Raw genomic sequence first — 26,699 nt, 5'->3', positions numbered from 1 at the left:
AGTGGGAGTTTCTCTCTGGCCCTTACTTACAAGGGCCCAAACTCCTGCCCCCCCCCCCCCCCCCCCCCCCGCTTGTCTGCCCTGGGGACAGAGATCTGCACTGAGAAAGACACAAGGGTAGAGACCAGGTACAGAGTTGGAATTGGTTCCTTTATGGAAAAACTGAAAATATAATAAAAATTAAAATAAAACCAGTTTTAAAAAAGCCAGCCCCTGGAGTTTCTACCTCCTGCCTCTGGCCCTCCAGAGGGATGAGGCCCCAACCCCAGGGCAGCAAAAGGATGAGGGCTTTCTGCCCCTCCTCTCCCCCCATTCTATCCCATCTTCATCTCCACAGTGGGGGCCCCCGGGAGGAACCAAACCTGGGTAGGGGAGCAGGGACCCAAGGCCCGGTGGCCCGGGGAGGGGGGCTTGGTGTGCACCCAGCCCCAAAGCTCCCGGTCTGTAGTGTGGGCATGGGCAGGGCCCCTCCTGGCCTGGGCTCAGTGGGGTGGCAGCTGTTAGTTCCAGATCTTGAGGAAGGAGTCCCAGGAGCCTGTGGCCACAGCCATGCCATCATCAGTGACCCCAAGGCAGCTCACGCGGTTGTCGTGGCCAGCAAGGACACCTGTGTGGAAAGAACATCAGAACTCCCACCGGCTGGCGGCCCCGGCCCCCGCCCCCGCCCATCCCCAGCGCACCTGCACGATCACCCTTCATGGCGTCCCAGATGTTGCAGTTGAAGTCGTCGTAGCCAGCGAGCAGCAGCCGGCCGCTGCGGGAGAAGGCAACAGAGGTGATGCCGCAGATGATGTTGTCGTGGGAGTACATGAGGAGCTCCTGGTCGGCCCGCAGGTCAAAGAGGCGGCACGTGGCATCATCAGAGCCCGTGGTGAAGGCATAGCCATTGGGGAAGAACTGCAGGACATGGGACCAGAGTGGGATGAGGGCACAGAAAGGCCAGGAGCCTGGCAGAGACAGGCCGGCCCAGCTCTGTCCAGAACTTACAGCCACGGCATTGATGTCTGATTCGTGGCCAATGAAGGTCTGTCGGCACATAGAATCCCGAACGTCCCACAGCTTGATGGAGGCGTCACAGGCACCTGACACAAAGGTGCGGCCATCAGGGGCCAGCGACAGGGACATCACATCTCCACTGTGTCCGGCAAAACCCACCGTCTGCTGTCCTGTCTCAATGTCCCAAAGGGCACTGGAGAGATGACAGGAAGAAGGAAGGGGTCAGAGAGAGGTCCCTGCCCCCCTTCCCCTCCAAGTGAGCCCAGCCCTGACAGAGCCTCCTCCAAGGAAGGGGCATGGCGGGGGGGGGGGGTGGGGGGGGGGTTGGGGGGAGCCACTGGGTCACAGGAAAGGGAGGCAGAGTGTTCAGAAGCCCCTCACCCTCTCAGGGCGTGTACTACATGCTAAGCACCAAGGCAGGGGCCCCCCCGGGGAGGAAGTACTGGTGAGCCCTGACTACGTAGCCCTGGCAGGGCCTCACCAGGTCGTGTCCCCAGAGCTGGTGATGATTTGGTTGTCATCCAGGAAGCGGCAGCATGACAGGTACCCTGGGGAAAGGGGCTGGTCAGCCGGGTCTCTAAGGGAGGGCAGCACAGCCCCTCCCCCCGCAACAGCACCCAAACCCTGCCAGGTCCCTCTCACCAGTGTGGCCAGGCAGCTCCCGGCTGACCCTGACATTGCCCTCACGGGTCTTGAGGCTGTAGATGGAGCAGATGTTGTCCAACCCCCCACAGGCCACAAAGTTCCCTGAGGGCGCGTAGGCACAGGTCATGACCCAGGAGGAGCGCAGAGGGATGGCATGGACCTAGAGAGGAGGAGCAGTGCCCAAGGTCAGAGCCAGCCAGGGCCTGCAGCCCAGCCCCATCCAGCCTCAGGCACCACCTCTACCTTGTTGGTGGTATAACTGTCCCAGATGATGAGCTTCCCGTCCTGGGAGGCGCTGACCAGCAGCCTTTTAAAAAGTGGCAGGGAAGAGGCAGAGGAGTCAGGGTAGGAAGCTCCCCCCGGAGGCAGGACACCTTTCCCCCCTCACCCATCTGGTGGGAGGCCCTCTGAGACTACTCCCAGCAGCAGCCCAGAAGTCCCTGTTCATTCGGTCCTATTTCCCACCCCCTGGGACTGTCTGGGAGCCATGGCCTCCCCAAATATGTCCACAACATGGGGATCCTGTTCATCCCACCAGATCAGCAAGGTTGCAACCCTCACCCCACTCTGCCTGCTATGTTCAGCCCAGGGCAACACAAAAGCTCGGCACACAGCCCCAACCACTCGCACACCACACCTTGAATCTGTCCCCCAGTGCATGGCATAGATTTTTGCCAGGTGCCCGCGGAGGGTCCTCCGTGTCCTCATCTGAATTCTCCCCACTGGGTCCAGCCCAGCTGTGATCTGGAGGTAGAAGCAGAATGGGCTCAGGGAGGTTCGAGGTGGTGTGGCCCACCAAGCAGTATGCCTCTAACACTTGCTCCTTCCCTAAACCCCAAGTCCGGCCCTGGATTCATCTCACCTGGGTCAGTGTTGAATCCCCACATGCTTTTCGGGCATCCTGTAAGAGATGGATGGCAGAACCATCAGAGAGACAGGAGAGGCGAGGAGACAGGGAAAGAGGTGACAGGGGAGTGGAGAGAAGACAGCGAGCTACTAGGATAGCCACACACACACAAATCCCTCCCCCCACCCAGTACGTGCAGGCCACCTGGCCCTGCCTGCTCAGCCTCCCCAGCCCAGCGGCCAGGCCCTCACCCGGATCTGGTTCCGGAGCTGCTCAGCCTCCTGTCTCAGTTGCTCCAGCTCACTCATGGCGCCGGGCCCGTGGGGCGGGGTTGGGGGCGGCTGGGGGCCGCGGGACGGGGGCTGGGGGAGACAGCTCCTCGCCGCTGGCCCGAGGCCTGGGGGATGCAGGGCTGACGTCAGGCCCAAGGCCGCCGGAGAAGAAGGGGGGAAAAAGGCGGGGTTGAAGCCCGGCCCGGAAGGGGTAAGCGCCGGTCGGAGGGGGGAGGGGACAGCAACGGCGGCCGCGGTCCCCCAGGCTGAATTGGGGTCTCTGGCACAGAAGGGACGTTGCCCAGGAAGAGCTGACTTCCCCAATCTTCCGCCCCCCGGAAACGGAGCGGGAAGTGCAAGAGGAAGCGCAGGGGAAACCCCTCCCTCGGACAGCAGCTCGGGCGGGACACCCGCGGCAGGAACTGAAGGGGGGGGGGGAAAGGAGGAGGGGGGGCGGGGAGAGTCCCTTAGAAAACAAACCTGGCGTCCTCCCGGGCCGCACAGACACCGCCCTCCTAGCACCTAATTTTAAAAGGGGCGGTGCCTCTTTAAATTCACCCCCACACGCCGCACACCCTCCACACATACCCCAGCTTCGACTGGGGTGGGGGAGACCAGAGGGGGAAGCTGGGCTGTTCGTGGGGTTGCCTAGGCAACCGTCACCCGGACTGAGAGCACCTCATTGGTGAAGTGCCCCCACCCTAGCCCTGTTGCCAAGGCAACCGCATCCACGGCAGAGACCTGTAGGGTGGGTGACCCCACCCCCGGCCCCATCGCCCCCGCCCGACCCAGCCTCCCGCCCCGACCCAGAACCGGCCAGGGTGGCTGTTTACAGGATTTGGGAAAGCCGATTGGCGCTAATAGGTTCGGGACGGCTCACCCCGGATAATCCCCGGGCCGGCTGCGCCCCATTAGCCGCCCCCGGCGGGCGGAGGCGAAGGTGGAGGGGAAGGCAGCCCCTAGTCGCTGCTCCCTCCAGCGCCGAGGCCGCCCGCCCCGGCGCGCCCGCAGTAAGCCCGTGGGAGCCGTTCTCGAGTAATTAGTGCTCCGAGGAGAGGTCCCCGGCCCCGAGGCGCGGAGCTGCTCTCTCCCAGGCGCGGGCGGGCGGGAGAGCTGGCGGCCCCAAGCGGCCCGGCCTCGCGCCCTCGGCACCCCAGAAGCCCAGACCCTGGGCTCCGCGCCGGGGCCCCAGGGGCCAGGCTGGCTCCGCTCCAGGGCCCCGGAGTCCTGCCCCACTCTTTGGACACCTGTGTGATCAGGCCATGCACACTGCTCTCTGCCGACCCAGGCGTCCCCCACCCAGCTCCCACTTCCCCCAGGCCCTGGGCGTTCCTCTTTCCCCCTGACATTTCCCCTCTGTCAGTTCAGCGTTTTACGCTCGCGCCGGGGGATGCCCTTCCAAAAAAGCGGGGGGGGGGGGGCAGAGTCTCCCACTCCACCGCCCCAGCTCAGGACAAAGCCTCTTCCTTCTAGCCGCCAGCAGCCCAGGCCGGGCGGCAATGCCAGAAGCTGGGGGCAGAAGGAAGCAGGCCAGGAAGAAGCCGCTGGGGGCGGGGGCGACGCTCCCAGCCCTCAGTCCCCATCACTCGCCGGAGCCCCCTCGGCTGCCCCCGGATTCTGAGCATACAGTAGCCGGGGCCCCAAGGAGAAACAGGGGTGCCACCGCCTCCGCGGGTCTGGCGGGGCGAAGGGGAGGGGACATGGGAGGGTCCCGGATCTGGCAGCTGGAAGGCGCGGGCCGGTGCCGCGCTGCAAAGCGCAGTGGGCCTGGCCCTTCGGCCCCCACGACCTCCATTTTGCCCAAAAGAAAGCTAGGCGTGGGGTGAGGGCGCCCAGGAGCTGGGCTTGAGGTTAGGGCTAGTAGAGGGAGCAGGGTGCCGAGGTCTCCGGTCTAGGGTAATATGGCCAGAAAACACCGACAGAACCCAAGGGATCTGAGGGTAGGGTGGAGGCGAAGGGAAGGGTGGCCTCGCGGCCTTGCCTGCCTCTCTGAAGATTCTGGAGTTTTGCAAGGCGAATACCGCCAGAGGTGCAAAGAGGACACGAGGGGTGCTACCCAGGGGCAAACGAGAGGGCGGTGATGGGGGGGAAAGGGGGCGGGACGGGGCCTACAGAAAGCCCGGAATTTGGCCCCCAAACTTCTCAGGGAGCAAGAGGCAGGAGGGGCTGCGACAGGGTCTGGGGTCAGGCAAAACGCCTCGGACGGTGCAAGGAGCGCGTGCATTTCTGGGAACAAGGGTCCCCCCCACCCCAGTTCCCCTTCCGGGTTTGGGAGCGACGGAGCCAGAGGAAGGGAGGGGAGGTCTAGGGTGCTACGTCCGCTCCCGAGAGGCCAGACCAGGAGACAGAAGGAAGAGAGGTTCCCCCATGGGAATTTGGGGCTGGGGGAGAGAAGGACTCCTTTTGCCAGCGGAGGTACCTGTGGCGGTGGGACTCTGCGAAGGGTCGCTAGAGCAGCGCGGGAGGTCCTGTCTTCCTCCGCGGCGGAGGCGGCAGCGGCGGCGACGCGGATGGATTTCCTCAGTCACCCCAACTCAACCGTCCAGCGCTGCTCTCCCCAGAGCGGAGGGATCCCGCCCGCCAGTGACGCGGCCGTCGCCGCCGCGCCCAGGGCCCGGCTGGGCGAGACCAATTCCTTAGTGGGGGGAGGCCAGAAGGCAAAAGACCACTTAAGGGGCAAGAACTAACCCCGTCACAACAAAGATATCACACCACACTATTTCGGCGCAAAACGGACCAAAAAGAATGCTTCGTTTTCTGAAAAGGAGCAGGACATCCCCCCTGGGACTGGAAGAGATGGTATCGGCACAGGGGCGGGGGGGGGGGGGGGGGGAACCGCTCTCTGGTCACGTGACCCACCCTCCCGGATTGGGCGGCTCCAGACTGGGTAGGGGAGCTTGACGCCCCAGTTCTGAGTTCGGCACGCCCCTGCTCCAGTGAGACCACGCCCCTCCAAGGTCCAGGACGGAGCTCGAGAGATCCCTACCCGCGCGGGACGGAGCAGTCGGTCTTGAGGCTGCAGAGGGACGCTTCTGAAAGTCCCCGAGGAATGGTGCGGGACCCTGAATCTGAGAATGATGAGAAGAGCCATCCATGCCCAGGAAGTTCCCCAGCGTTGCCCCCTGGGCTTTTGTAGAACTCTGCCGGGCTGCATGACACTGTAATAACAACTCCTATTTTTTGAGGTCCATACTTATTTAGTCCTCACGACAGTGCTGTGAATTTAAGTACTGGCATTGTCCCCATTTTATAGTAGTGGAAACAGATTCCTAGGGCTGCAGAGTTGAGATATGAACCAGGGTGGCTTTAGCGACTTAACGTGCAGGGATACCAATACTAATAACCTCTTGAGTAACCCTCCAGTGGACCCTCCCTGCAAAGGAATGAGAATGAAAGTGTTGCCTTCCTGTCTGCCCTGCAAGTCACGTTGGATTGTTATGAGAGTCTGACGGATTGTGGACATGCTTTGGAAGGTTCAAGTCACCGAAGAGCCTTCATTGAGTCCTCATCCAATTGAAAAGTGAAAGTATCAAAACAGACACTTCTTATAGGCATTACAAAAAGTTTTCACAGCACACTATTTTTAAGAAAATAAGAAAACAAAGTCAGTCTTATGCACAAATCCCATGTATGTGCCCTCACCAATTCAAGGATATATTAGCAGTAGATGATAGATGTCAATTAGGCATTAGCATATGGAAGGGACCTTACAGATAATTTCCTTCAGTTTCCTCTCAGTCTACAGATGGACAAAGTGACTTCCCCAAAGTCACTTAAAAAACTGGTAGCCCAGAGGCACCTTGGTGGCTAAGTTGGTTAGTTCGGCTCAGGTCATGATCTCATGGTTCATGAGTTCAAGCGCCACATCAGACTCACTGCTGTCAGCACAGAGCCCACTTCAGATCCTCTCTCTCTCTTTCTCTGCCCCTCCCCCACTTGTGCTCTCTCCAAAATAAATAAAACATTAAGAAAGAAAAGAAAAGGAAGGAAGGAAGGAAGGAAGGAAGAAAAAACTGGCCGCCTACGACTAGAACCCAATTTTATTAATCTCTGTAGGGCATCTGACAGTGCTTCCTCTTGCTTTGCTTTCCATGCTAATACGCTTCTTTGTTTGAACTCGTTCAGCAAATATTCACCTAAGTCCCAATGATGCATCAGGCACCGTCCTGGGCACTGAGGATATGACCATGAACTGTGAACCCTCCTCTGCCTGCAGGGAGGTTATAATCTACAGAGGAGGCAGTGGTAGATGATCGTTGGAATGACGATCAGTGCTGGTGGCTTGGAAGTGCATTGACTAAGAGCAGAACACTGGCGGGGGAGGGTGGAGATCAAAAATTTTAAGTTGAGACATGTTAGGTTTGCAGTGCCTAGGAGAGGTGCTCAGAAGAATACTCAGAGGGTGGTTGTCAACGCAGGTCTGGGGCTCCGCAGAAGAGTATGAGTTGGAATAGAGCCTTAAGAATGAGTGGCGTTTTAGAGCAGATGAAGTCATAAAGAGGTTCAGGGAAAAGACAAGATGGCCTAAGACCAAGCCCTGAGGAACTCCAACATTAGAGGTCAGGCAGAGGAGAGGAAGCTGCCAAAGAAGAAGCCAGAGAGCTAACAGGAAAATCAGGAGAATGTGGAGTTCTGGAACCCAAAAGAAAAGAATGTTCCAAAAAGGGAATGGTAAAACTGTTTTGAATGCTGCAGAGAGATGAGGCAAGCCTGCACTGGGAAGTGTGCGTGACATTGAGAAACAGGCAGGCCATGGGTGACTTTGTCAGGAGCCCTTGCAATGAATGCTTTTCTTGCAATAGGTTGAGGGTGAGAAATGAGGCAGTGGAGACAGTCAAAGTGGCCAAAGCTCTGAGAATCTTGTCCTGGAGGGGGTGTAGAAGGGTGGGGCAGTGGTGAGAGGAGAATTTGAAATAAAGGTATTTGGGTTTTGGTAGGAGCTTCTTTAGATGATAATGGGAAGGATGGGGTTTGGGGGAGGAGAAGGATACACAGGTAGCCAGTGGACGACCAACTTCTCTGAGAAAGCAGAAGCCCTAGAGGACATGTGGAGACCCTGACTCTCACGAGTCATGGGACACTTCCTCCTTCCTCTAACTCTTCTTTCTCAGGCTTCTCCTTGGTCCTCTCGTCCTCCTCCGCAGGGCATCTGTAAACAGAGTTTCTACAGGATCCCAACTTCAGCCTCCTTTTCTCACTGGTGACTCCCTCTGTTACTGTGACTTTAACTGTCCCCTAATCGCTCACAAAGCTCCATCTCCAGCCCAGATATCTCTCCCCAGATGTAGACTTGGTGTATGTCCAACTGCAGCCTGAATATCATCATCTGTTTGTTCCCAGACAGTGGTGTGCTGGAGTCAGCTTGTGCCAGTTCAGGCCAGCTCACAAGAGCCCAGAGTGCACCTCTCTTCCCAACTCCTTGTTTAGTGAAGTCAGGTTGATAGCAGTAACTTTTAATTGTCATGGTGGGAGTAGTTACACCATGGACATTGGGAGTTGCTTCAGATCAGAGCTGCCTTTGCCTGAAGGGCTGATTGTTAAAACATTTCCTACACACCTCTGATCACAAACATGTCACATTCAACACATTCAAAACTAAATTAATCCTCTTCTACCCCACCCCACCCTGCCCAACCCTGCCCTTTTTCTCAATCTCCTGGCCTAGTCAACAGCGTCACTATCCCCTCAGGAGCTTCTCGCTCCCTCATTCCCCATATCCAAAGGTGGTCAAGTTACTGTATAGGCCAAGCTGCTATAACAAAGAATCCCAAAAATTCAGTGGCTGAAGAGACCACTTTAAAATAGATCCTCCAGGACTGTGGGGACATCTCTGCCATGCTGAACCCCTAGCTTCCGTCTCCGTGTCTATTGTGCCCCAAGCAGCTTCCACAATCATACCTGAATTTCGTCCATTGGGAAGGGGGGTAGGGTGGAAAGCACAAGTTCTTTCCTGCCAAGCAGAAGCACTAACTTCTGCTCAGAGGTTGGCCAGTTACAAGGAAGGTGGTCTTTCGTCATACACACAGCTAAAACGGTATTAATAAAGAAAAAAGGGAGATGGCTGTTGATACAAGGCTAGCAATCTATGTCACTGGTGGCTAAATCTTGTCAATGCTACCTTTTGTATATTGCTGAAATCCATCCCTTCTACTGTATGCCAAGTGCTATTACCCTGGTTTTTGCCTATATCCTGTCCTCTAGGACGGTTCCTCTCTATTCGTCTACCAAATAGCTGCCAGACATATCTTTCTAAAATGCAAATTAGATCATATAACTTTGCTGTTCAAAACCATGCATGAGTTCCCTATTGGTTCCAGGAGAAGACCCAAACTTCTTTGCATAACACACAGGGCTGGGTCTTGTCCCCTCTCAGAATGCCTTCCACCCCAACTCCAGTTCTGTTTCCTTTTCAGCTGGGGAAATCCAGTTTATTTTCTCAAGCTTCTTTTGAATATTGCCTCCCTGACCACACTGTTGTCTGTGCCCCACTGCAGTGCTGGCTCCGTCCCTATTGCAGCCTTTACTGGACTGTTTATTTCTGGGCCCTTGCCACCTGCACTAGGCAGGGGCTCCCTGTGAAGCCAAGACACTTGATTTATCTGGCAGAGGACTGGGGCGGGGCGGGGGGAAGCCCACCAAAGCAAGGAACAGACACTCACAAGATGCCAAATCATGTCCAGGGTGTGGGGTCTGAGGGTCCTGGACCTACTACTTTTGACAGCATTACCGGGTGTCCAGGTTTGGCCAACCTGACTGTGGGCCTGGAATGTGCGAACCTCCAGATGACTTTGTTGAATTAATTATTTAACCCTCCATCTTCCAGGATAGATATGAAACCTTAGGAGAGTCACATCAAGTTATATGAGCCATTTTATTCCTGGTGTCTGCAAGGCACCTTGAGAACATCCTTGAAATTAATAGAAGCATAGCAACATTTTCCCCAGGATCAATACTTTTCACATGTCACAGTTCCAATCTCAGCTCTGTCATTTACCAGCTGAGTGACCTTGGGCAAGTCGCTTAATCTCTCCATGCCTGTTTCCCCTACAAAATGGGGATAATAATCAGATCATGATGAGAACTAAACTACTTGACATTTATAAAGTGCTTATAACAGTTGTTTTAAAACACTTAAAAACAGATGTTTTGTGTTTGCTAAATAAAAATAGAGTTTAGGCATGAACAAATTGGTGTTTGACTACTTTTCCAGTCTTATTTCCCCCTAACTCTGGTTTCTGCCACCAGCTCATATGCAACCCTCCTTCAAGACTGAGCTCCTAACTCCATACAGGCCACAAATGTTCATGTCTCTAGAACTTTGGACATGCCAGTCTTTGTGTGGAAGACCTTTCCCACCTTGTTCACCAGTGAACCCTATTAGTCCTTCACAATTCAACTCAAACTTCACTTCTAGGAGCCTCTCTGGACTCTCAGAGACAGGCAGCTCCTCCCTCCTCTGGGCCCCCATTTCACCCCACTTACATGCATGTCCGAGCTCCCCACTACACCAAAACTTCTCTAGAGCAGGGATATATCTTATGCATTTCACTATTCCCATGCTTCGCACAAAGATGTTTGTTGAATCAATGAATGGACAGTGAAATAGAGTAATAATATTTTACCTTAACCGCTGACATAATAGGATACAATCATAATACAATGGAATGACAAATGAAAATTGGCCACGGTTGACTAGGAGGTAAATCAAGTCCAGTTGTGTAGTCAGCCAGCTATAGTTTTTCCACCAACTGTGAGAGGAACATTCACTTCTTATTACAATACTACAGATTTCCAACTTATGAATAATAAGCTTTCCTAAGCTTCAAAAACTCCCCAAGAGCATTCTTAGGACCAGCATTTACTGACTAGTCCTGTGTGCCTAGCTTTTAGCCAAGCACTTGGTTCTGGCATCAGATTGAGTCCTTACCACCAGCAGTACTATAGATGGGGACAGTGAAGCTCGGACCAGGACACAAAAGTGTTATGAAATAAGGTCATCTCTCAACTGGCTGATAAGAGGTGTAAGTTCTAGTCCTGGCTCTGCCCCAGTGGGCTTTGTGACCCAAGACAGGGCTTTGCCTCAATCTGCAGAAACCTTTGTAAAATCCAGGGGCTGGATCCAGGATCAGTAAGGTTTCTCCTGACTTGGGGCAGTCTCTGAATCTGAGATCCTAATGGAGGTAGGGGAGGGCTGATGGGAACTGACAAGGTGAATTTACAGGGGAAGTGAGGCAACATCATCAAATGTCAACAAAAGGAGAGGTGCAGGTCACGAACAGAATCACTTTCCACTCCAGCGTCCCTGTAATCCTCACCTCAGCAATAATAACAATAACGATAATAATAATAATTTTGTAAGATGAAGAATGCAGGTGCCAAGAGATCGAGGGCACTCATCCAATTCATCCAGGTCTCAATTTATGGAGGCCAATGACTAACTCACTCAGGAATATTTCAATTTCCCAGCACTGAGTCAGCTCTCTCCCCTACAGCTCACCTCTTGCACTTAAGCCTGAATGCCTCCAGACTGAAGAGCTAGGCCTGGACTCCCAACCAACCTTGGGCATGTGAAGGGCCACTGTTGTCAGTAGGTAATCAATGAGCCATCTTAAACTATCTGTCCTTTGGCTGGAGACAGGTGGAATCTCTTCCAGAGTGGGCATCTGGTGAGCAGAGAAACTTCAGGGGCTTTGGCTGTCACACAGCACCCTCTTCCTGTGCCATCCATGGTCTCCATGCTCTCCCCCCACCCCAGAAAGGAGGTGGAAGTGCCCTCAGCACACACATATTCACATGCACATATGAACACACATGCATATGCACATGCACACATATCCCCACACGTGTAAGCACATACATACCAGGCACACATCACATAAGAGTCTCTCAGCTAAGCGAGTCTGTAGAAGCATCTCCCTGACCTTTGCTATTAAAACTGCTGTGGAGGTGGTGTCAGGCCAGGAGAACAGCTGGGGAGAGATAGATGGGGAAAGGAAGCTAAAGATGGGTTAGCTCAGCACCAGTGGGTGAACACGGTACACGTGTGTATGTATAGGGCCCAGGCGCCAGGGACGGGAGAGGAAAAGAGGGGCCATTAGAAAGACGAGGGTGGAAAGAAACAGGGAGAAGATGGAGACACACCCCCTCCTGTACCTCTCTCTTTCCTTCTTCCCTTCTTCCTTTCCCTCCTTCACCGGGCGATTTCATTCAGACTTGGGTATGACGGAACCTTGCTCAGGAGCCTGAGAATGGAAGACTCCAGGACTACGGAGCCCTCTCCTCGACCCCATTTAAAACAGTAAGGAAGCAGGGGCCCCATCAGTCATCCTGCGGCGTCCTGATCTCCAGATGGACAAGATTTCCATCTCTTTTGTACTCCAGCCAGCTCTCTACCTGGTTATCCCTTAGGGTCAGTCTCAAAGTCTTTGCTATCCTCCCCACAATCTTGAAGTTTTGGTGTCTGCCCCTTTAAAGCAGCGGCCCCCGGTCGGGTTATTGTCTTGCCTCGCAGCCAATCTGCGGCGCCATTGGGGGCGGGGGATCCGACCTCCTGATTGGCCACTGCGCGCCCCGCCCCGCCCGGGATCCCGGGAGCTGTCCGGCCGCCTCGGTGCTGATCCCGCCGCCGCCCACGGGCCGTGAGCCGCGCTGAGAGGGCATTATGAGCGGGGGCGTCTACGGCGGAGGTGAGCTAGCCTCGGGCTTCAGGCTCCCTAGCCTGTCGCGGCCTCGCCGGCAGCCCTGCACCCCTCACCCGCGCGACCTGAGCTCTGGGCACCCCAGGGCCTGTCACCTCGGCGCTCGAATGGGTCCACCCTGGGTTTGGGTCCTGCGCCACTCCTACCTTTGGTCCTCCCAGGTCGGTCGCTCACGCGCACTGGGCTCACTCTCTCTATCATTCAACTCACCTCCTCCCGGCCCCCCTGGCCCCTTCTTTCCCGGCGAGGAGAGTGGCCTGAATAAGGCCACCGGGCAAGAAGGGATTCTGGAGGCTTGATCCCCACTCCCAGGATCCGGACTCCAGGCCGAGCTCCCACCTACCCCGGCCGGCGTTGAAGGTGGCGAGACTGTGGCTCTGCCCTGACCTCCTCTCGGAGCTATCCAGGGGGAGAGAGTTTGGGAGAGGTCCCCTCACACACCTGTCTCCCCGCACAGATGAGGTGGGGGCGCTGGTCTTTGACATTGGCTCCTTCTCAGTCCGCGCTGGGTACGCTGGGGAGGACTGCCCCAAGGTGAGCCTTCCAGCCCCATCCCCAAGTCCGAGAGACTCCGGACTCCCCTCCAGGCTTCCCAGTGACCCAGGGTTCTCACAACACAGAGAGAAGCTCTGCAGAGCGGGAATGTGGGAGTAAACCCAGGGGTGGGCTGAGGGCCTTGCCATGGGCCTGGACAGGGGCAAGAGGTTGATCCCTCTTCCTGCCCATGCCCCCCTCCAGGCTGACTTCCCCACCACGGTGGGGCTGCTGGCCGCGGAGGAGGGGGGCGGGCTGGAGTTGGAGGGGGAGAAAGAGAAGAAAGGGAAGATCTTCCACATCGACACCAACGCCCTGCATGTGCCTCGGGATGGAGCTGAGGTCATGTCGCCCCTCAAGAATGGCATGAGTAAGGAGCCCCTACCCACCATCTCCCGACACAGACCCGAAGCCCACACACCACAACCGGGGGCACATCACCCCACACCCACAGAGTCTACCTTGCAGTTGCCCACAGCTGCCTGGTTCCCAGCCCAGGGGCCCGACAGATTCCTAGGAAGGGGGGATTTCTGCTGAAACTGATCTCACATCTCCTCCTCTGGACTTGGCCTCCCTCCTTCCTTTGCTTCCTGTCCCTGGACCCCTACCGGCCCACTCTCATCTCTCCCCGCTGGTCTCCTGGCCCCAGTTGAGGACTGGGAGTGCTTCCGTGCCATCCTGGATCACACCTACAGTAAACACGTCAAGTCTGAGCCAAACCTGCACCCAGTGCTCATGTCCGAGGCCCCGGTAAGTGCCTCATCCAGCCCCTAGTCCAGCCCTAGGGACTCCCTGCATTCTTTCTGCCATTTGTCTCTCCCACCCCTCCCAAAGCCTCTGCCATCAATCACTCCACTTAACTTTTCAGACTTTGCTTCCAACTCCACCATCACCATCTTCAAAAACACTTTCTTTCCTCCCTGGTTTAGTCTCCTTTCCACCTTCCTATTCTATCCACTCCTATCTTTTGCCCATTCAGTCCATCCCTGCTGTTTTCTTCACCAAAGTCCTTGTTTGACTTTTTAACTTAAATTTTTTTTTTGTCAATGTTATATATGCACATTGTCAATTTCCTTTGTAAAACATGTTAAGGAGAAAAACTGCCTTCATATCATCTTCCTTCCATTCCCCTTTTCCAGAGGCTTTTCTTTTAGCTATTTTTGGGAGGGGGGGGGGTCAGGTTCTTCCATATCTGCAAATATCACACTCAAAAGGCTGCTTGTGGATTTTTTTAGTTTTAGGCATTGATTTCCCACCATAGAAAAAAAACATTGAGCTCACTTTCCTCTTCCAGCCCACACCACACACTTTAATACAAATACAGTTGTATTTTAGATTTTTAAAAATCATTATTCAGTATTTACACTCTTAAGTTTATGTATGCTAATAAGGTCTGGCCTGGGCAATAAACTATGGTCACTTTTCTTTTCCTTGCACAGCTTTCTGTTTTCCCTAAAGCTAAAAATTGTGCTGGTTTTTATTTGACTTAGTTTTCTATTTGCTTAATAATATGACCCTAAATTATTCATCTGCTTATTACTCATCAGCTTATGTTACCTACATCCTTTCTCAAAACATTAATTCCTTTAGATATTCTATCAATTTCATCTTCTTGAAGAAATCTCTCCAAAATCCCAGTGATTTGCTCCACTTTGGACTTGTTGCCTTCTACACAGAGAACATAGATATCATCCTGACATCTCCCTTCACCATCATCTTAGGGCATCCCTTCACCTCTCTCCTGTGTTAGAAGTCCTGTTTCTTGTATCTCATCACTCCTTTTCTTGATTTATTCCCTTATTTTCATGGAGCATATCCTCCAGTAACTGCCTTAGAAAGGTCATGAGAAGTAAAAATGTTAAGACCTTGCATGTCTGACCTTGGATTGATAGCTTAGCTAGGTATAACATTCCAAATTGGAAATCATTTTTCTTCAGAATCTTGAAGGTCCTTCTGCATTGTCTTCCAGCATCTATTGTTGCCATCAACAAGGCAGAGGTGAGGTGTCTGCATGATTCAGTAGGTTAACTGTCCGACTTTGGCTCAGGTCATGATCTCATGGTTAATGGGTTTAAGCCCCTCATCAGGCTCTGTACTGACAGCTCCGAACCTGGAGCCTGCCTCGAATTCTGTGTCTCCCACTCTCTCTGCCCTTCCCTCACTTGCACTCTGTCTCTCTCTCAAAAAAAAAAAAAAATAAATAAATAAATAAATAAATAAACACCCATAAATAAAAGGAAAAATAACAATAAAGAAGGCAGAGATGTCTAATTCCTGATCTTTTGATGTAATGCTTTCCTTTGTGAAAGCCTATAGAATTTTCACTTTGTCCTTAGTGTTCTATAATTTCTCAATATTATATTGGTTTGTTTTCATCCATTGTTCTAGATACTCATTATGTCCCTTCAATCTGAAAATCTATGTCTTTCGATTCAGTGAAAAAATAATTCAGTAATTATTTAAGTAATTTTAGTTCCTTATTTGATGATTGATTTCTCTTAATATTCTCTGTTCTTTCTTTAGGAAAGTATTATTTGGATTTTACACCTCCTGAATTCATCCTCTAATTTTCTTATCTTTTTTCTTATATTTTCCTTCCTTTCATATTTTCCTCTAATTTCTTTTAACTTTTTTTTAAATTTATTTTTGAGACACAGAGAGACAGAGTGCAAGTGGAGGAGGGGCAGAGAGAGAGGGAGACACATAATCTGAAGCAGGCTCCAGGCTCTGAGCTGTCAGCACAGAGCGCGATTCGAGACTCGAACCCACAAACCACAAGATCATGACCTGAGCCAGTCAGTTGCTTAACCAAATAAGCCACCCAGGCGTCCCTCTTCCTATAATTTCCAAGATATTCCCTCAACTTTATTTTTCAATTCTTCTATTGAGTTTTTCATTTCTGCTTCTGTAGTTTTACTTTTCAAGAGTTTTTTGGTTCTACAAATGTTACTTTTTAGAACATGCAATTCTTTCTTCATGGGTGAAATATGATGTTAGCTCACTCAGGATATCATTAGTTTTGTTTCTGTTTTTGGAAATTTTCATTTCCCTACATAATCTCTGTTCTTCCAAATTGCTTTTTTTCCCTCTGCCATTTATTTATTTATTTCTGAGAGAAAGATAGTGCATGAGCATGTGGGAAAGAGCAAGGGAGGGGAAAAGAGAGAGGGAGACAGAGACACCCAAGCAGGCTCTGCACTGTCAGCACAGAGCCCAATGAGGGGCTTCCAACCCACAAACCGTGAGAGATCATGACCTAAGCCGAAACCAAGAGTCAAACACTCAGCTGACTGAGCCACCCAGCCACTCCCTCTCTACCCTCTTTCTGGGGGATCTCTGTCTCATTTTAGAGGCTTTTCTCAGATTTCTGCCAATCCTTGGTTGTCTGCTTATGTTTACAAGTGGTGGACTAAAACACTGATTGGAAGCCATGTGAAGTGGGGGGACTCATTGGCTGTGGTGATAGAGGATGTTGCTATAGGATGATTTGCCTGGGGTGTTTGTTAGGCAGCCTCTGATAATTGGCATCTATAGATTTCTGATGTAACCCATGGAGAAAGCTTGTACCCTACAGACAGGCCTGGTCACCCCCTTTCTGGGCGTGAGGGAATAGGGCTGAGGTTCTCAGCATTTAATATGCATGGAATCACTTAATTCTCCTGTTTTTAGTGTCTTCACTCCCAACTGTGTCAAGTGTCCCACCAGTCCAGAGCCCCTCAGTGTTATTCTGTCTAGAGAATAAACTTCCAGTCTTCTGCTGAGGCTAGGATGGGTAATAAAGAGCTCAGTGACATGGATGGAACTGGGGAGAGAGTTTAGGGAGCTATTACTTGAATGGCTTTAAACACTCTTTTTTTTTTTTTTTAAGCTTTCCCTTAACCTTAACTGCCAGAGATGCCTGAAACTACAAATTCTTGAACCCTGTGAGAAGTCCGCAATTTGACACAGGCTGTTCTTGGCTTTTTCCATTACCTGCTTAGGAGTCAGTGTTCTTGAATCTGTTAGGTCAGTTACCACTCAACTATCTGGCTTCCGCTCTTCAAAAATTTGTTGTTTTCTCCTTCTTTGTTACTCCCAACTCTTGAGGGTGTCTGTCCCAAGATTCTTCCTGTCTCTCTTTTTTGAACTAAAATTCACATAACATAAAATTAACTTTTTAATGTTATCAATTTGGTGGCATTTAATACATTCACAATGTTGTGCAGTCATCATCTTTATCTAGTTCCCAAACATTTTCATCACCCCCCAAGAAAATCCATTTTCATTAACCAGTTTCTTCCTACTCTCCCTGCCCTTGGTAACCATCAATCTGCTTTCTGTCTCTATGAATAGATCTATTCTGGATCTTTCTCATAAGTGGAATCATACAACATGTGACTTCTTGGGTCTGTATTCTTTCACTTAGCATAATATTTTCAAGATTCATCCATGTCATGGCATATGTCAGTACTTTATTCTGTATTATGACCGAGTAGTTTTCCATTGTATGGATATACCACAATTTGTTTTTCCAATTTCTCCCTTCATGGACTTTTGGGGACTTTCCATCTGTGGCTATTGTGGGTAGTACTGCTATGAACAGTTGTATGTATGGATTTATTTGGTACCTGTTTTCAAGTCTTTGGATATATAACTAAGAGTGGAATTGCTGGGTCATATGGTAATCCTATGTTTAACTTTTTGAGAAACTACTCATTGTTCCCCACAGTGGCTGAACCGTTTTACTTTCCCCCCAGCAATGTACAAGGGTTTCAGTTTCTCTATACCTTTATTTTCCCCTTGATTATTATCAACACACTAGTGGGTATGAAATGGCATCTCATTGTGCTTTTGATCTGCATTTCGCTAATGGCCAACAATGTTGAGCATCTTCTCACGTACTGGTTGGCTTTTGTGGGTTTATGCCTTTTTTTTTTTTCCTCAAGAAATCTCAAGCCCAAATTCTCAAGCCCAATGTGGGGCTTGAACTCGTGACTCCAAGATTAAGAGTTGCATGCTCTAGTGACTGAGCCAGCCAGGTGACATGGGTTTATGTCTTTTTAAATTGCCCCTTTATTATACTTTTGCTGGGATCTTGGAAGAGAATAAAATTAGATGTTTGTATTCAATCCACAATTTTTACCCAGAAATCCTCTTCCCAGCTTTCTTCCCTCTGAGATGATTAAAATGGGAAAGAGGGATAAATTGGAGGCTGAAAGGAGCCTGAAGTATATATTGTACAATAAAGAACACTGAGGGGTGCCTGGGTGGCTCAGTTGGTTAAGCGTCCAACTCTTGATCTCAGCTCAGGTCTTGATCTCAGGGTCATGAGTGTGAAGCCTACTTAAAAAAAAATAATTAGGGGCGCCTGGGTGGCTCAGTCGGTTGAGTGTCCGACTTCGGCTCAGGTCATGATCTCACGGTCTGTGGGTTCGAGCCCCGCGTCGGGCTCTGTGCTGAGGCTCAGAGCCTGTGCTCAGAGCCTGGAGCCTGTTTCGGATTCTGTGTCTCCCTCTCTCTCTCTGACCCTCCCCCATTCATGCTCTGTCTCTCTCTGTCTCAAAAATAAACATTAAAAAAATAATAAATAAAATAATAAAAAGTAAATTAAATTAATTAATTAAAAATAAAAAATAAAATAAAGAACACTGGGCCAGAAGTCAAGAGACTATGACTCTACCAAGCTCTACCCAGAGCTTTCTGTGTGATCTTGGGGAAGTTATTCTCCCTCTCTGAGTTTTATTTTCTTCAGCTGAATTTGGAGTGTGATCTTTAAAATTCTCCATAGTTCTCACATTCTAAAGGTCTATGTGGATCAAGAGGCCTGAACTCTCCCCAGTCCAAGTTTTGTGTGTGTGTGTGCGTGTGTGTGTGTGTGCGCACGCACGCATGTGTGTGTCGTACATGGGTCTGTGCCTCCCCCTTTTTGAATCCTCCCCTCCTGTACTTTCTCCCCAGTGGAATACACGGGCCAAGCGGGAGAAGCTGACAGAGCTGATGTTCGAGCAGTACAACATTCCTGCCTTCTTCTTATGCAAGACGGCTGTGCTCACCGCGTATCCTCTGGGCTGAGCTGCTCTGCCTGGGTGGAGGGCCAGGGTGGGGTTCATGGTGTGCTAAACTGGAGGCTGGACCTGATTCTGTGCAGATTAGTGTCCTGGATGGCAGACACCCACTCTGTGCCCCATTAGTGCAGAGGGCCTTCTGTGGGCCTTCTGACCCCGGGGCGGCCAGATCAGTGGCTCTTTCCTATTCCTTGGATCAAGCTGAACAGAGACAGACAGACAGACAGACAGAGTTGGGCCAAGTAGACAGCAGGGGCTGGGACTGGAGAGAACAGGGAGGGATATAACACTGAGGAGTTTCCTCCCCAAATAGCCAATCAAGCATTTTTTTTTTTTTTTTTTAAGGATCTACCTTGCATTAACTCCTGAGCTAGGCATTGGGGCAATATGGCCCCCCATTTCAAGGAGCCAATAGAACACTGAACCAAGACTCCAGAGAGACCGGGAGCTCAGAAGGAAGAAAAAGAGGAAGAAGTTGTGATTCAGAGAGGGAAGAAGTGACAGGGGTCTCAGGAGCTTTCCTCTAGTCATGGGTCATAAACCAGAATGAGAGATTTGCAGATTGTGAATGGGCTGGACCAGGACAGCAGAGGGTGACGAGGCCAGACCTGAGTCCCAGCCCCCTCACTGCCACCATGTCTTTGACTTACCCATCCCATGCCAGCTTTGCAAATGGACGTTCCACGGGCCTGGTGCTGGACAGTGGGGCCACCCACACCACGGCCATCCCAGTGCATGACGGCTACGTCCTACAGCAAGGTGAGGCCTCGGTAGGGCTCGGGGGTGTCTTGGGGGACAAGGCCCTAACGTCCCCTCCCTTTCCAGGCATTGTCAAGTCACCTCTGGCAGGAGACTTCATCTCCATGCAGTGCCGGGAGCTCTTCCAGGAAATGGCCATTGACATCATCCCACCCTACATGATTGCAGCCAAGGTGGGGTCTCTGGGGAGTCCTGGGCACTCACCCTATGACTGTTGACCCACTGACCCACCAGATACCAGAAAAGGGTGTAGCAGGGCCCCCAGAGGACCCAACTTACAATCGAAGCATCAGAGGTCCAGGCATGCTGAAGGCCATACAGCCAGCTGGGAGCAGGATGTAGGAGGGTCAGTGTGGTAGACCCAGGTTCAAGGTGTGCCTTTGCCATGTAAAAGCTGTGTGACCCCACAGCATGAGATCGAAGCTTCCTGAACCTCAGTTTCTTCCCCTGCAAAGTGGAATAACACCATGCAAGGCTGCCGTGTTAAGTGAGACACTGCATGCAAGGGTCCATCCTGGACCCCCACATGGAACACGGCTCAGGAAAAAGCCCCTTAAGGTTCTGTCTGATCTCTTACTATATTCCCCATGCCCTTAGCTTCCTCTGACTGGGCCTTTCAGATAGCTGCACTGCTGCATGAGTGACAGACATGGGAACAGGCTCTCCCTATTCTCTCTCTTCTGCTGCCTTTTGTGGACAACACAGCAAAGAACCCAGTGCCTGTTTGATGTAGGAGCACAGGTGTGGTCCAGGTGGGCTGGGCAGGTGTGGGGTGGGGAAGGGCGCTCACAGGCTTTGTGCCCCACAGGAACCCGTACGGGAAGGCGCCCCTCCAAACTGGAAGAAGAAGGAGAAGCTACCCCAGGTTTCCAAGTCCTGGCATAACTACATGTGCAATGTGAGGACAGCATCCCCCGAAATAGCCCCTGCCCCTCCCCAGCTCCTCGTCCCCTACCATGAGAAGAGGGGAAGGGACAGAGAGGCCCTGCAGGTGGGGGTACTTGGGGGTGCTGAGGAGGGAGACCAGGCCCTCACTACCTCCCTGGGTCCTCAGGAGGTGATCCAGGACTTCCAGGCCTCTGTGCTGCAGGTCTCAGACTCTCCCTACGATGAGCAGTGAGTGGCATTCCCTGCTGGAGGGTGGGAAAGAGGACAGGCCTGGGACTCTCGGGGGACCTCTGGTCCTTTGTGAGCACCCCCAGGCAGGGTCTCACTCTTTCCTGGGCAGGGTGGCTGCGCAAATGCCCACAGTGCACTATGAAATGCCCAATGGCTACAACACAGACTACGGCGCTGAGCGGCTCCGCATCCCTGAGGGCCTGTTTGATCCCTCCAATGTCAAGGTTGGGCTGGGCGGAGGGTGTTGAGGTGGGGGCTCATTGGATTCCCTGGATGCCGGCATGTCGGGGAGGCTGGGAAGGATCGCCAGGGTCTGGGGAGAGGGGGCAGAGGCTGGAAACCTAGATCACCTTTCTCGGCAGGGCCTGTCGGGGAACACCATGCTAGGTGTGGGCCACGTGGTGACCACCAGCATTGGCATGTGTGACATCGACATTCGCCCGGTGAGGCCCAAGCCTGTGTCTGGGCAAAGGGGCCCAGGAGCAGTGGGGAGACGGGGAGGGGCTCTTCCCTGAAGGTTCACTCCTCTCTGCTCTCAGGGCTTGTATGGCAGTGTCATTGTCACTGGCGGGAACACACTGCTCCAGGGCTTCACTGACAGGCTCAATCGAGAGCTCTCCCAGAAGACCCCACCGGTAAGAGCCCACCGCGGCCAGGGCCCTGGACTCCAGTCGTGGCTTAGCTCTTTAGGACTTAGTCCTTCCTCCTTCCCCAACATCAGGCATCTGGCCACCAGAGCAGACACTCCCCCTGTGACTTCCCAGTCTTCCCCACTTCCAGCCCTGTCCCTTCCCAGAACCCAGGTGTCTGCTTCCCCCCCCTCCCCTGCCTGCCCCTCTCTTTCTCCCCAGAGCATGCGACTGAAGCTCATCGCCAGCAACAGCACCATGGAGCGCAAGTTCAGCCCCTGGATCGGGGGTTCCATCTTGGCCTCGCTGGTGAGAGGGACAGGGCTTGGCCTAGCACTGACTGTGGGAAAGGGGCAGGTCCGAACAGCTCCGTCCCCTTGCCTGCCTCCTCATTCATTCATTCGTTCATTCAACAAACATATTTTTGAGAAAGAGCAGCCAGTGAATGCTCCATCGGGGCAAATCAGGGAACAGAAGGAAAGGAGCTGGAGAGACTGGTTGGGGTTGAGACTGTGGATGGGGCACCCACTGTTCTTAGCAAAGGGGAGACACAGAGGTTGGGGGGAGGAAGCAACGTGACAGTCACAGGCATGTTTGGGAAGACTGTGTCAGGCATGAGGAGATCAGGGTGTGAGCTGGACACAAGGGGACCCTGCAAAGGGTCCTGTCTGGACCTGTCGCTGGGCACAGGCAAGACGGTGAGCAGGGAGCCGGAGATGCAAACTTCATCTCACGGGCATCAGCCACATAGAGGGGACAGCGGGGCCACAACAGAGCAAGAAGGACATCCCTCAGAGGGGCAGCCCTCAAGGAGACAGAAGCAAGGGTCAGAAATAGAGGAGGCTGATAGTGTGAAGTCAGCTGAGGGCCGGGAACATGTCAGCCATGCCTACTTGTGTGCCTGGCTTAGTCCCGGCCCCCATGAGAAGGCAGAGTCCAGAGGCTGAGGCCATTAAACAGGAAGAGACCACAAAGTGCAGGGATGTCCCTTCAAGGGAGGACCAGATCTAGTTCAAGGGTCATGAAGGAACTCAGAGGAGCGTTGAAGTTGAGATGGAAGACTGAGTAAGAACTTCTGAGGCAAAGAGAGAGAGGGTGCTGGGGCTATAGGGAGAGGCAGGTGAGACCAAAAGGTATAGGCAGACGCGGTTATATCCGAGTTTAGGAAGCTCACTCACTAGGGCAGCAGAGTGGAGAGTGGCTTGAGTAGGGCTGCTGTGGTCTCCGCTGGGAGTGGGGTTTGACAGAGGAGTGGGTATCAGGCTGTGGAAGTGGCAGCTCATCACAGGTCCAACTGACAGATGTGGACAGCATTTGGATACAAGAGGGAAGAGGGAAGGAGTCCAGGATGAGGCTCAGGATGCTAGCTCCTGGCAGCCGTGGTCAACAGGAATGTAATGCGAGCCACATATACAACTTTAAATTTTCTAAATAGCCATATTTTATTTTATTTTTTTTTAATTTTTTTTAACGTTTATTTATTTTTGAGACAGAGAGAGACAGAGCATGAACGGGGGAGGGTCACAGAGAGAAGGAGACACAGAATCTGAAACAGGCTCCAGGCTCTGAGCCGTCAGCACAGAGCCCCACGCGGGGCTCGAACCCATGGACCGTGAGATCATGACCTGAGCCGAAGTCGGACGCTTAACCGACTGAGCCACCCAGGCGCCCCTAAATAGCCATATTCTAAAAGAGCCTGAAGAATCAGGTGAGATTAAGTTTAAAGAATATACTTTGGGGTGCCTGGGTGGCTCAGTTGGTTGAGCTTCTGATTCTTGATTTAGCCTCAGGTCATGATCCTGGGGTCATGGGATCGAGCCCCAAGTTGGGCTCTGTGCTGAGCATTGAGCTTGCTTAAGATTCTCCCTCTCTCTGTCTCTTTCTCTCTCCCTCTGCCCCTCTCCCCCGCTTGCACATTTTTTCTCTCAAATTTAAAAAAAAAAAAAAAAAAAAAAAAAGAATGAAAAAATATACTTTCTTTGGGGCACCTGGCTGGCTCATTCATAGAAACATACGACTCTTGATCTTGGGGTTGTGATTTTGAGTCCCACGTTGGGTGCAGAGGTTACTTAAAAACTGAGTCAGCCAAAAAAAAAAAAAAAAAGGGGGGGGCGCCTGGGTGGCTCAGTCGGTTAAGTGTCCGACTTCAGCTCAGGTCACGATCTCGCGGTCCGCAAGTTCGAGCCCCGCGTCGGGCTCTGGGCTGATGGCTCAGAGCCTGGAGCCTGCTTCCGATTCTGTGCCTCCCTCTCTCTCTGCCCCTCCCCCGTTCATGCTCTGTCTCTCTCTGTCTCAAAAATAAATAAACGTTAAAAAAAAATTAAAAAAAAAAAACCTGAGTCAGCCAGGCACCTCTAGTTAAAAGAAAAAATATATATATATATATATATATATATATACTTTATTTAATCCAATATATCCAAAATATTATAATTTCAAGGTGTGACCAATAATTTTTTAAATTTTATTTATTTATTTTGAGAGAGAGCCATGCACCTGCAGGAAGGGCAGAGAAAGAGGGAGAGAGAGGAAGAGAATCCCAAGAAGACTCCACACTGTTAGCTTGGAGCCCGACGCGGGACTCTAACTCATAAACTGTGAGATCATGACCTGAGCCAAAATCAAGAATTGGACACTTAACCAACTGAGCCACCCAGGAGTCTCTAATGGGTGATCAATATCAAAGTGAGATATTTTACATTCTCTTTCCTGGACTTAGTCTTCAATATCTGTTGTGTATTTTACAACTGTAGAGCGCACGTCAGTTCAGACTAGCCACATTTCGACATCCACAAGTGCTCAATAGCCACTGTGTCAGACAGCATTAGTATAGAAGGTGAGAAGACCAGCGGCACCTGGGTGACTCTGTGGGTTAAGTGTCATGATCTCACAGCTCATGAGTTCGAGCCGCACGTGGGGCTCTGTGCTGACAGCTCAGAGCCTGGAGCCTGCTTCAGATTCTGTGTCTCCCTCTCTCTCTCTCTGCCCCTTCCCCACTCGTGCTCTGTCTGTCTCTCTCTCAAAAATAAATAAACATCAAAAAAAAAAAAAAAAGAAGAAGAAGGTGAGAGAGACCACAGAAGCAGGTTTGGGCCAGGCCTAGGGGAACTCAGTCTTGGACATGCTGAGTTTGAGGTCCCAAGAGACTCAGAAAGAGGTGTCCGAAAGACAGCTGAGTATTTGGGTCCAGTACTCAGCGCTGAGCATTGCAGACTGGAGACTGGGGGAAGGGGTGGGGTTTTAGTGCTTGAGCAGAAGTCCCAGGAGTGGAGGAGCTGGTTCTGGAGGGCTTGGTTCTGTGAGCCCAGAAAACAGGGTCAGTACCAGGGACACAGGCACTAGCTTTCAGGCAGAGGTGAAGCAACCATCCAAGAGAAGGGACAGTCTGGGATGCCCAGTGCAGGAGACCCTCAAGGGGCAAGGTTCAGCGTGGGTGGTGAAGACCACTCCAACCAGAAGTTAGGTGGTGCAGGAAGGGTGAGGGTGGAGGAAAGATTGTTCTTGGGAATGCAGGAGACTTGACAAGTTTGTAAGGCCTGATGGAGCGAAAGGTGCAGGAGGTGTTGGGGGGTGGGGGCTTTGGCGGGACAGGTTGGCTGGCCTGAGGCTCTAAGCTCCACTCCCCCCTCGAAGACAGCACGTGGCCCAGGGCAGACAGGTGCGCAATAAATACTTGTTGAATGAATGAACCAATGTTCTGACTGAACGACAGGAGGAGGGGTATTCACCCTCTGAATATGAAGGAGGGCGGGGAGGCTTGGGGAGGTGGAGGAGGAAGGGATATGGGCGGGAGAGGCGGGGCTCGTAGGGCAGGGGGAGGGTTTCCCAAGGGCTGGGCCTGCTGGTGGAATGTGGGGAGGGGCGTCCCCTCCTCTCTCCAGGGCCGCCCTGAAGGCCTCTGTCGTCCCCCGCCCCCAGGGCACTTTCCAGCAGATGTGGATCTCCAAGCAGGAATATGAGGAGGGAGGGAAGCAGTGCGTGGAGCGGAAGTGCCCCTGAGGGCGTCCCCTCAACACCCACTCGCCCGCCCGCCGCGGTGGGATAGGGGACGCCAAAAGGCGGGGAGAGGGTTTCCCGGCTCGGCCTCCGCAAGCGCACATCGAAGCCCCCACCCCATGCCCTCGTCTCTTCCCCTCCCTTCTCTTCCGCTTAGATGTGATGTTTCTGGGTTGAAAGGAGTAAAAATGTTTTAAGAAAAAAAAAAAAAAAAGTTTGGCCTGCTTGGTGGGGGTGGAGGGCGTGGGGTCAAGGGCCTGGGGGGAAGCGAGGGGAGGAAGGCCCACACCTACGTCCTTTGATGATCCCACAGTGGACGCCGGGGCAAAGTCTGCGGATGGGGACAGAGATCCAGGAGCCGCAGAAGCCTCGGGTTTCAAGGGAGACCCAGGGAGGATCCCGTAGCGAGGACACAGCAGAGTCGCTCAAGTGGGCCCCTAGCGAGGAGCCGAGTTGGGGCAGGAAACGGATGCTGGAGACTAGACCCCGCGGCAGGGGAGGGGCGGAGCGGAGGGCTCGCCAGGGGGGCGGGGCTGGGGCGGGCCCTAGGTGGGCGGGGTTTCGGGCCTCAGGTGGGAGGCGGTGCCTAAGCCCCCCGGACCTGCAGCTCAGGTGAGCCGGCTGCGCCTCGTCTTCCTTCTCCGGGCTCTTGGCGGTGGCAAGAATGGGGCGGAGACTGGGGCACTGGTGCGCCCCAGCAGCTCTGAGCCTCTCTCCCAATTTGGGTAAGAGCTGAGGTTTCCCAAGGGAGACCCGACACGAGGCCCCTGAGCACTTCTATTCCAGAGCTACTTGGGATCCTCGGTAGGGCTTGAGGACCTGCATCCCATGCGTGAAATTGTGGGTAAAACTTAGCAGTTTGTGCCCGTGATGTGTTCCAGGGGTGCCCAGACCCCAAAGAGGTAGAAGTCATGTCTTCCGGTCACCAAAGAGACGCAGGTGCCCAGAGAAGACCATGACTTGTGGAAGATCACCCAGTTCTGCCCAGGCCTTGACCAGGACACTTGCCACCAATGCCTGGTGGGCCTTGACTCACAGATCCAGGAGAACCCCCACATGGAGCACTCTCTGGTCCTACTTGACCATATGCTCCCACCCATGCCCCTCTATCCTCAGAAGTTAGCAGGAGCCCGAGACCCACTTTTCAGCCTGATTCCAAT

General features: G+C 52.6%; 2 protein-coding genes across 2 annotated transcripts; one reads left to right on the top strand and one right to left on the bottom strand.

The window, feature by feature from the left end:
- Positions 1-131: 131 nt before the first annotated feature.
- GNB2 (G protein subunit beta 2) lies at positions 132-5,335 on the bottom strand. Its single transcript, XM_042971181.1, has 10 exons — positions 5,180-5,335; positions 2,740-2,885; positions 2,504-2,542; positions 2,279-2,385; positions 1,885-1,948; positions 1,639-1,801; positions 1,478-1,544; positions 988-1,189; positions 681-897; positions 132-607 (listed from the first exon to the last, which is right to left on the bottom strand). The coding sequence occupies exons 2-10, from the start codon at positions 2,794-2,796 to the stop codon at positions 501-503; spliced, it is 1,023 nt and encodes a 340-aa protein (XP_042827115.1). The 5' UTR covers positions 2,797-2,885; positions 5,180-5,335; the 3' UTR covers positions 132-500.
- A 7,086-nt stretch (positions 5,336-12,421) lies between these two features.
- On the top strand, positions 12,422-25,685 carry ACTL6B (actin like 6B). The gene is made up of 15 exons (XM_042972413.1): positions 12,422-12,446; positions 12,544-12,619; positions 12,785-12,992; positions 13,197-13,362; positions 13,642-13,742; positions 18,930-19,027; positions 19,701-19,795; positions 19,862-19,968; positions 20,604-20,693; positions 20,850-20,911; positions 21,024-21,138; positions 21,277-21,357; positions 21,454-21,549; positions 21,766-21,852; positions 25,462-25,685. Exons 1-15 carry the CDS (start codon positions 12,422-12,424, stop codon positions 25,540-25,542), a joined length of 1,488 nt encoding a protein of 495 aa, XP_042828347.1. The 3' UTR covers positions 25,543-25,685.
- Positions 25,686-26,699: the final 1,014 nt, after the last annotated feature.

Source organism: Panthera tigris, chromosome E3 (assembly GCF_018350195.1).
Source record: "Panthera tigris isolate Pti1 chromosome E3, P.tigris_Pti1_mat1.1, whole genome shotgun sequence".
In the NCBI taxonomy this organism is placed as follows: Eukaryota; Metazoa; Chordata; class Mammalia; order Carnivora; family Felidae; genus Panthera; species Panthera tigris.
This window is presented reverse-complemented; position numbering and strand designations above follow the sequence as displayed.